Source organism: Oncorhynchus masou, chromosome 22 (assembly GCF_036934945.1).
Source record: "Oncorhynchus masou masou isolate Uvic2021 chromosome 22, UVic_Omas_1.1, whole genome shotgun sequence".
Classification (NCBI taxonomy): domain Eukaryota; kingdom Metazoa; phylum Chordata; class Actinopteri; order Salmoniformes; family Salmonidae; genus Oncorhynchus; species Oncorhynchus masou.
In genome coordinates, this window is record NC_088233.1 from 40,521,762 (window position 1) to 40,532,145 (window position 10,384).

Consider the following 10,384-nt stretch of genomic DNA (forward strand, 5'->3'; position numbering starts at 1 on the left):
CCGGGAACATAACTTTTGGATAGGTGTTTGTTTCTCCATGTGACCCTTATTCTTTAGGAACCTCTGTTCTAAACCATGTCTGCACTGAGTCCTTGTTCTCCGCCACCCATTTGATGTTAGCTGTTGTCCTCTCAATGGACTGTGAAACTGCCAAGGTACCTGAGCCAAAGCCAACCTCAGAGTTGTCCGCCTGGAATTGCTTGAGCTGTGACAGCGAAGAGAAACATGAACTTATATTGTGAAGAAACCTCAATATTCAGGGTCCACATAGTATTCCAATACAAACATGTTGAGCAGTACGTGTGCTGAAAAATCCCCTAAACTTTTATTTTACCTGTTTGAGCTCAAATTCTGTTGAGAACCTCTTGGTCACACCATTGATGAGATTGGAGAAGGAGAAAGATCCACCACCGTACCTATGACAGAATAAGAGGTAAGGCTAAAGAACAGCATCTAGCGAAGAGTTAGATCAAATATCAGTGTGACAAATAATTACTTTGTAAATGAAACAATCAAAACAATATGTGTTTAAAAGCTCAAACTCACTGAGTAAAGATGTAATTCCATCGGTCTCTCATAAAGTCCCAGGCCAGAGACTGGCCCACCACGTTGCTTGCAATGTAAACAATGGTAGAGGTAGCATCCTGCTTGCGAATTTTGTTTGCGTCCAGGGTGTATTCCAGATACCTAAATGTGGCATGGAGGTACAAAGACAATATGAGGCATTGAAGCACCTCATATTCATGTCAGACACACAAGGCTCTTTCAAGCTTTGTTTTAATAGGTCTCCTTTTGACGCCAGACAGAGAATCAATGCTTTGCTGCTTATTGAATACTTTCTGACACTTACAAGAGGGCAAATAACAGATTGCAATTTCAGGTTAACATTACTATATTTAGTCTGGCTTGGATAAACTTGAACTCACTTGTTGAGTAGCCAGGGCTGCTTGGTACAGGCCAGGGCAGATCGAAGCTTGTCTGCCTCAATAGCGATGGTGGCAGCCTTGAACTGATCCCAACCAAATTCCCACTCCGCAGCCCCCCCTGCAGCAATAGCACTGCAGTACACTGCCGTCCTCAAGTTGGGGTGTATCCTAATAGGATATAAAATATATAAATATTTCAGCATCTATCATGCTGTGTGGTACTCAAAACATGTTGATATTTACTGTTACAGGTGTAGGATCTTACTCTGTAATGAAGAAAACATTTAATAATTTACACTTAAAACACTAAATGCTTCTGAAGTTTGTAATTTCCATTTTGAAATTTCAGGTGTCATTTTCCCTTAGGAAAAATGTATCAACCCCTACAAAAATGATAATCTACATAATAATTTACATTTCCTTTTGCTGCAGGATTATTTTCCTACTGTAGAAAACTGGCTCAGATTAAGATCCTACATCTGTAAGGGTATTCAGAAATGAATCTGAATTGCATTCAAATCCTACTGAACTCACGGATTGTTTGCAGAGTCTTTCATCCACTGACTGTACCAGCCTTTAGTCAGAGTCTGGCACTCTTCCATACCAGTGCTGCAGGCCACCCTGATGGCATTCACCTGGTTGTACCTGAGAGTGGAAAAATACAAGTAAAGGGAGAGTAGAGTAAGGGGATTGTCTTGGCCTTCAAATAGTGATATTGTGAAAAGGATACTTTTGTTTGGACATGGCTGGGTAAAAGCAAAAAAATCAATGTTATATTATAATCAAGAAATGTAAGGCTATTGATCTACTCACTGGTCCATATGTCCAGTGGGTACTTCTGTCCAGTTTCCAGTGATATCCCCAAAGTGCTTAAAAAGTGGTTCTATTTGATATTTTAGGTAAGTCTAAAAGATCAAAACAAACATGAGAAAAAGTATAATTTCCAATTCTATTTTGTTTAGTATACAGCCAATAATATTATTTGTAACATGCTTTTTATTTTTTAGCATTGCTTTTCTAGATAATAAACCAACCTGCATATCCCCATAGATTTCACTCCGATCAAACATGAGGTAGAAAAAGTCCAAGTTGTCAAGAGCTGACTCCCACGGCATATATTCCCTTTCACTTCTGAGATACTTCGTTGTTCGCAACGCTAATGTTGTGTTGATATATTTTGCCCTTGACAGAGAAAATATACAAATGAATTGAGAATCCTTCTAGGCCTACTATTTATGAATCAAATGCCAAGTATTACTATTTAAATCACGCATACAGTAAACTATGTACTCACCTAGCAAGGTTAAAAGCATCATCCACCAATTGAGCTCTGTTGATAACTGGAATAGACTATGCAAAAACATTACCATTAGCATGAATGACTGTTTCTGTATTTTGTGTAATTTGAGTTTATTTGGAGAATCGGTTGTTTTCATCCATGTCTGACCTCATGCTGGCTGCTCAGTACACTGAGGAGACGTTCCCAGTTGGTGTTATCATAGTTAACCCTATAGTATCCAGAGACGTTAAGGTTGGCCAGTATCCAGTTGTTCCCAGTAACTGTCATTTCAGGCTTATTAGCTTAATATTTAGGGACAAAAGCAACATGTCAGTTTCCAAATCATCATATATCTAAATAATGCTCTTTGATAAGATTCTCTTGGCTGTACTGTAATCCCTAGCTTTTGCTCATCTCCATCTGTGAACTGTTAATTGCGTTAAATATACCACAATACATTTGACAGGTTCCTACATCGTCAGTGGTTGTAATGCATACCAGTTTTGTCCTCTAGCCATGTCTGTTGCTTTACAACTCCTGTGTTCATCCACCTGATTGGTACTATCCACTCATAACTGGGGAAAGACATTATCATTAAGTTATTGCGCGCTATACAGTTTTTTTGATTAGTATTAAGGTTGTTATGAATGATACTGAGACACTCATAAAGGTGTCATGACTGGTTCAGAAAGGTTTTATGTATACCCCCCTAAAGTAAAGTGTTAGCATTTGTTTAATCCTCAACTTAGTTTGCAATTATTCATCGTTTACATTCCGACTTACTTGAAGTCAGATGGTGGTACACTCCCTGCAGTGGAAGGGTCCAGAAGGAAGTGCTGCTGGTTGATCAGTCCAGTGGTTGTGTCTATGGTGACCACTGGGAAGCCCATCTGAAGGACCCAGCGGTTCATGATGCTGTGCACAGTTTGGCCTGTGGGAAGTGACGTGCCAGTGGAATTTACTGCCTAGAGACGAAGGAAAGAAACGTTAAGGTTCAAACAAATATATGCAGTACCAGTCAAAAGTGTGGGCACACCAACTCAATCCAAGGTTTTTCTTTATTGTTACTATGTTCTATATTGTAGAATAATAGTGAAGACATCGAAATAACACATGGAATCATGTGTTATTTCAAAAAAGTGAACACCAAAAAAGTGTTAACCAATTTAAAATATAATATATTTGAGATTTGAGATTCAAAGTAGCCACTCTTTGTCTTGATGACAGCTTTGTACAAACTTTGCATTCCCTCAACCAGCTTCATGAGGTAGTCACCTGGAATGCATTTCAATTAACAAGTGTGCCTTGTTAACAGTTAATTTGTGGAATTTCTTTCATTAATGCATTTGAGCCAATCAGTTGTGTTGTGACAAGGTAGGGGTGGTATACAGAAGATGACACTATTTGGTAAAAGACCAAGTCCATATTATTGCAAGAAGAGCTCAAATAAGCAAAGAAAAACGACAGTCCATCATTACTTTAAGACATGAAGGTCAGTCAATCCGGAAAATTTCAAGAACTTAAAGTTTCTTTAAGTGCAGTCGCAAAAACCATCAAGGACTATGATGAAACTGACTTATGATGTTTGCCACAGGAAAGGAAGACCCAGAGTTACCTCTGCTGCAGAGGATAAATTCATTAGAGTTAATTGCACCTCCCAGATTGCAGCCCAAATAAATGCTTCACAGAGTTCAAGTAACAGACGCATCTCAACATCAACTGTTCAGAGGAGACTGTGTGAATCAAGCCTTCATGGTCGAATTGCTGCAAATAAACCACTACTAAACCAATAAGAAGATATTTGCTTGGGCCAAGAAACACGAGTAATGGACATTAGACCAGTGTGATGGTGTGGGGGTGCTTTACTGGTGACACTGTCAGTGATTTATTTAGAATTCAAGGTGCACTTAACCAGCATGGCTACCACAGCATTCTGCAGCGATACACCATCCCATCTGGTTTGCGCTCAGTTTGACTATCATGTGTTTTTCAACAGGACGATGACCCAACACACCTCCAGGCTGTGTAAGGGCTATTTGACCAAGAAGGAGAGTGATGGAGTGCTGCATCAGATGACCTGGCCTCCACAATCACCTTACCTCAACCCAATTGAGATAGTTTGGGATGAGTTGGACTCCAGAGTGAAGGAAAAGCAGCCAACAAGTGCTCAGCATATATGGGCACTCCTTCAAGACTGTTGGAAAATCATTCCAGGTGAAGCTGGTTGAGAGAATGCCAAGAGTGTGCCAAGCTGTCATCAAGGCGAAGGTGGCTACTTTGAAGAATTTAAAATATACTTTTGATTTGTTTAACACTTTTTGTTTTACTACATGATTCCATATGTGTTATTTCATATTTTTGATGTCTTCACTATTATTCTACAATGTAGAAAATAGTAAAAAATAAAGAAAAACCCTTGAATGAGTAGGTGTGTCCAAACTTTTGACTGGTACTGTGTATGATGTGTGTGGTATGTATGTATGTGTGTGTATATATATATATATATACAGTGCCTTGCGAAAGTATTCGGCCCCCTTGAACTTTGCGACCTTTTGCCACATTTCAGGCTTCAAACATAAAGATATAAAACTGTATTTTTTTGTGAAGAATCAACAACAAGTGGGACATGATCATGAAGTGGAACGACATTTATTGGATATTTCAAACTTTTTTAACAAATCAAAAACTGAAAAATTGGGCGTGCAAAATTATTCAGCCCCCTTAAGTTAATACTTTGTAGCGCAACCTTTTGCTGCGATTACAGCTGTAAGTCGCTTTGGGTATGTCTCTATCAGTTTTGCACATCGAGAGACTGAAATTTTTCCCATTCCTCCTTGCAAAACAGTTCGAGCTCAGTGAGGTTGGATGGAGAGCATTTGTGAACAGCAGTTTTCAGTTCTTTCCACAGATTCTCGATTGGATTCAGGTCTGGACTTGGACTTGGCCATTCTAACACCTGGATATGTTTATTTTTGAACCATTCCATTGTAGATTTTGCTTTATGTTTTGGATCATTGTCTTGTTGGAAGACAAATCTCCATCCCAGGTCTTTTGCAGACCTCATCAGGTTTTCTTCCAGAATGGTCCTGTATTTGGCTCCATCCATCTCCCCATCAATTTTAACCATCTTCCCTGTCCCTGCTGAAGAAAAGCAGGCCCAAACCATGATGCTGCCACCACCATGTTTGACAGTGGGTATGGTGTGTTCAGGGTGATGAGCTGTGTTGCTTTTACGCCAAACATAACGTTTTGCATTGTTGCCAAAAAGTTCAATTTTGGTTTCATCTGATTCCACATGTTTGCTGTGTCTCCCAGGTGGCTTGTGGCAAACTTTAAACAACACTTTTTATGGATATCTTTAAGAAATGGCTTTCTTCTTGCCACTCTTCCATAAAGGCCAGATTTGCGCAATATACGACTGATTGTTGTCCTATGGACAGAGTCTCCCACCTCAGCTGTAGATCTCTGCAGTTCATCCAGAGTGATCATGGGCCTCTTGGCTGCATCTCTGATCAGTCTTCTCCTTGTATGAGCTGAAAGTTTAGAGGGACGGCCAGGTCTTGGTAGTTTTGCAGTGGTCTGATACTCCTTCCATTTCAATATTATCGCTTGCACAGTGCTCCTTGAGATGTTTAAAGCTTGGGAAATCTTTTTGTATCCAAATCCGGCTTTAAACTTTTTCACAACAGTATCTCGGACCTGCCTGGTGTGTTCCTTGTTCTTCATGATGCTCTCTGCGCTTTTAACGGACCTCTGAGACTATCACAGTGCAGGTGCATTTATACGGAGACTTGATTACACACAGGTGGATTGTATTTATCATCATTAGTCATTTAGGTCAACATTGGATCATTCAGAGATCCTCACTGAACTTCTGGAGAGAGTTTGCTGCACTGAAAGTAAAGGGGCTGAATAATTTTGCACGCCCAATTTTTCAGTTTTTGATTTGTTAAAAAAGTTTGAAATATCCAATAAATGTTGTTCCACTTCATGATTGTGTCCCACTTGTTGTTGATTCTTCACAAAAAAATACAGTTTTATATCTTTATGTTTGAAGCCTGAAATGTGGCAAAAGGTCGCATAGTTCAAGGGGGCCGAATACTTTCGCAAGGCACTGTATATATATTGTTGATAGAAGTTTCATCAAGTTATCACTACTGTTTCAGCGTTTGATTATGTAATATTAGAGAGAACTTACCATTTGGAGGTGATCCCAGAGGTCAGTATATACTGTGTTATCATAGGCAAACGTGTTCAGGTATGTCTGGGAGAATAGGAGAAAGAATATAGAGAAAGGTTATTCAGCAACACAATAAACATACATAATTGCTTTGGACTTATAGATGCATTTTACTATATCTACCCTGTACTTACTCTTCTCTTATGACAGCCAGAGACAACCATTTTTGTTCTACCACCTGCAGTACAGTGTTACTCAGGATTATATTAATAATATGATAATATACTGTACATACACTGAGTCCTGTGGAGAAGACCTCTTCAGACAGGAAATCAGAGAGCATTCTCAACACTGATGCTCCCTGTGGACGCCACAGAATTCAAATGACGATACATGACATAGCTACAACTAAAACAAATGTATATTAATCAAGGATAGATATTTAATGTCTGCAACACAATTAGTCACATTTTATGATTTTATTTAAGTTGACATCAATGTTATTTGTTCTTCAAAGATCATGGCAGAGAAAACACTTGAGCGTACCTTGCTGTAAGAGATGGCATCAAACAGTTCACTGATTTGCTCAGGCTTCTGGATGTCCTCCTCTCTGGAGGACAGGGGGTGAGATGAGGCAAGAGCATCTACTGCAAACACCCTGTGCACATCACCCAGAACTATGAGGTCTTTCTGTGGAGGGAAAGGACATGATTATACACTGAGTAAATGAGGGGAAACCTCTCCAGTCCACTCCATGTGGACAATTGATATGCATCGTCCTCATAATTTGTTCAGCCAAAGAAAATAATATCAATGACAGATTGTTGTCCAAGTTGTCCATATGAAGATCTGAGATGAATAGTTGAAACACTTAGTTGAAATAGTTGAAACACTTACAATGTTCCAGTCAGGCTCTGCTTCATTTGCCCCAAGATATTCTACGTAAGACGCAAAGCCCTCATTTAGCCACAGGTCATTCCACCACCTCAGTGTCACAAGGTTTCCAAACCACTGAACAGAAGAGATTCATGTTACTTACAAGACCATTCAAAATAAAATAGGTTGACTTCAATCCAAAGTAATCAGCTAACACAAGACATTAAGATAATATACAGTAGGTTATGAATTGCTAAAACATACAGTAACTGCATTTACTCATAAATGTCTCAAGTTAGCCAAAGTACATGACCCAGTTAATCGTTTTATGAAAACACAAGGAGGTACAGTATATTGTATGTACAATACTGTATGTAGTTTCCCATACCATGTGGGCCAGTTCATGAGCAATAATGGTGGCGATCCTTTCTTTGTTTGAATTGGAGGACATCTTAGGGTCGTACAAGAGGGCTGTTTCTCTATATGTAATGAGTCCCCAGTTCTCCATTGCTCCAGCATTGAAGTCAGGCAAAGCAATCTGGTCTGGAAGAAAGAATCGGCAAACAAAAAGGATGACAGTTTCTCAGCCATATACGGTACTATAGAGCTACAATAACTCCACGAATAAAGACTTAACAGATGCCATATAAGAGTTTATTGACAGCATACGGCTTCCCATAAAGTGTCTGAAACCTATAAAGAAATCTACCATCTAAAACCTTATTAAGATGTAAGAAATTAAACTTTTATAAAACCCTTACCTGACTTTGGCAGAGGGTAGGTGGCATTGTAATATTTTTCGAAGAATTTCAGGATGGGCCCTGTTTTGTTGAGGGCGTACTCGCCTTGTCCATCAGCGATAGCTTTTTTGCGGGCATAGATCCGGATCTGAAAACAATTTAGCAGCATTGCACTTCATACTGTACATCACAAACACAGCTATATCTACATAGACTTTATGACACTTGAACATTGAGCTTTTTCCTTGAATGTGACAAATGGAAAAGTGGGACTGAACATAGTTATTCTAAAGAATAGGTCAAATACATTACCAGAACATTGTCATTTGTGCTGTTAATATAGTCGTAGTCACTGACAATAAACGCCAACAAGTATGTTGACATTTTTTTTGTTTTGTCGAAAGATGTCCTCCAAACTCTCACAGGCCCCTCGGGCCCAATCTCAGTGACTTCAACAGGAGCTGAGCAAGAATTAGGAAAAGAGAAGAGCGGACAATAAGATGTTTTGATAAGAATCATAATGCAGCATTTCTAAATTATGACCAAAGCCTTCTTTAAACATTCACAGTACTGACCATGCTCCAGGCCGTTGGACAGGGCCACTGTCGTCGGGGGATGGAGGAGTGTGATGTGGAAGATGGCTTTCATTGCAGGCTCATCAAAACAGGGGAAGGCTTTCCTGGCATCTGTGGGCTGCATTTGAGTTGTCGCAACAACTCTGAGACAAACAGTACAATGGTTCAGAATTGTTTCGGTAAATGTAGGTGTAATCTATCAAGTCAATCTACATCAGCATTACAGTTTAAGCTTCATTACAACTTACTTTTCTTCTCCTTCCTCCGTATATACACTCCTATAAAAGCCTCCCAAGTCATCAGCCAGCTCCCCAACAAACACTGTGTCCAGCTGGTAGGATTCTCCAACAGCTAACTTGCCATTCAGTTCCAATACCAGGAACTGAGTTGTTGGCTGTAGCCAGGATTTCTTTATGGTTGGTGCGGGTGTGCTACCGAGAGCAGACAGTTTAGCCAGATGGTCATCCCCCCACTTGGTGTAGTTCAGCTTGTTGGAGTGTATGAGGATCAGGTCTGTCTCCTTCACACATTGAAAGACCACATAGGATTTCCCTGTGAAGATGTAGAGGCCTTGTGCGTTGACTGTGAGTCGAGGCCACAGGGTTAGGTTGTAGTGGTCAGGCTTCAGGGTGTCTGGGAGGCGGTACTTGTCCCATGGTTCATTTGAGGGTGCAGTTGTGGGTATGACAGGTGTGGTGATCTGTGGCTTGACAGTTGACCCTCCAGGTGTGGTGACCGGTGGCTTGATAGTGGAACCTCCATTAGTCGGACTGACAGCCTCGTTTTTGGCTACCTCTTGAGAATAAACAACTGCCAACGCAATGACGGTGGCCACTGCCCCTGCACCAAACACAATGCCCACCACCCCAACAAACTTACTGATATAGAAGCCTCCCCCCATGTCCAACTGGCGTAAAACTACACAGCAAAAGAGATGATGTGGTGCCTGTGCAGTTTTTTATATAGCGGTACACCAGTGGACTCTCCTCCCATCAGGACTAATGGCTAAACCATTAACAGGACATAACTCTGGTGGGCAGAGACACACAGTTACTTCTAGGGGTCACAGATCTAGGTTCATTTGATTTATTTAACCAGGATTGTCCTCTTAGTAACAAGAAAGAGAGAAAGAGAATTGAAGGCAAATTTTGAGACGGTACACTATTCATGTAACAGCAACTCCATTTAATACGGTCGAACAAAATATTACACATTGTAAATAAACCACTTAATCCAATTCCTCATACGTAGAAATGCAGTCTTTTCGATGTTGAAAGCACGTTGTTGTGGGTATTAGATTTCTTTAGACATGCTTGGTGGTAGTTTCATTGCACAATCAAGCTACATTACCTCACCAGGTAAAGTCTTTACCACAGCTTCAGTAGAACTACATTTGATTGGTATGAAGCCAGAATACATAATAAAACTGTTAAAGAATAACTTGTTATTCGTTACATGCACAAGGATTATCTTGTATTGTTAGTGATAGAATTATCCTGTGTGTTTAATTTGTTTAACTTGTTCAACTGCAATCACGGCTCATAAGCACTATACAGGCCTTTGTTTTCTCATAAGATAGAAGTATTAGAATAAATTAATCACCATGTAATCAAACCAGCTCAACGACAATCTGTACAACACATCTTTATGATGCATTCTATGGCACCTGATTTTACAATAGTTTGAGATATTAAAGCCAGGTTATTCCAGTTGAGTCCATAAAACCTCACCTTGGGTATTGTTTAATATCTACCTTGGGTGTTACACATCTCAGCATTAATTTGATAAAGGGAATTTCAAAATGCAAA

The 10,384-nt window shown here is 39.8% G+C and overlaps 1 protein-coding gene across 1 annotated transcript in view; it reads right to left on the reverse strand.

Annotated features, from left to right (window-relative positions):
* Positions 1-9,520, reverse strand: part of LOC135508833 (aminopeptidase Ey-like) — a 29,225-nt gene extending 19,705 nt beyond the window's left edge. Inside the window, exons 1-20 of the mRNA XM_064929042.1 lie at positions 8,825-9,520; positions 8,577-8,719; positions 8,314-8,462; positions 8,023-8,149; positions 7,650-7,804; positions 7,283-7,396; positions 6,932-7,075; positions 6,681-6,746; positions 6,404-6,469; positions 2,989-3,170; positions 2,704-2,780; positions 2,374-2,507; positions 2,221-2,276; positions 1,961-2,108; positions 1,740-1,831; positions 1,461-1,571; positions 927-1,094; positions 547-687; positions 335-416; positions 50-205 (exon numbers count right to left, since the gene is read on the reverse strand). Coding sequence (XP_064785114.1) covers positions 50-205; positions 335-416; positions 547-687; positions 927-1,094; positions 1,461-1,571; positions 1,740-1,831; positions 1,961-2,108; positions 2,221-2,276; positions 2,374-2,507; positions 2,704-2,780; positions 2,989-3,170; positions 6,404-6,469; positions 6,681-6,746; positions 6,932-7,075; positions 7,283-7,396; positions 7,650-7,804; positions 8,023-8,149; positions 8,314-8,462; positions 8,577-8,719; positions 8,825-9,477 — 2,964 coding nt within the window. The 5' untranslated portion in view covers positions 9,478-9,520. The remainder of the gene's footprint in view (positions 1-49; positions 206-334; positions 417-546; positions 688-926; positions 1,095-1,460; positions 1,572-1,739; positions 1,832-1,960; positions 2,109-2,220; positions 2,277-2,373; positions 2,508-2,703; positions 2,781-2,988; positions 3,171-6,403; positions 6,470-6,680; positions 6,747-6,931; positions 7,076-7,282; positions 7,397-7,649; positions 7,805-8,022; positions 8,150-8,313; positions 8,463-8,576; positions 8,720-8,824) is intronic.
* Between the last annotated feature and the right edge of the window lie 864 nt (positions 9,521-10,384).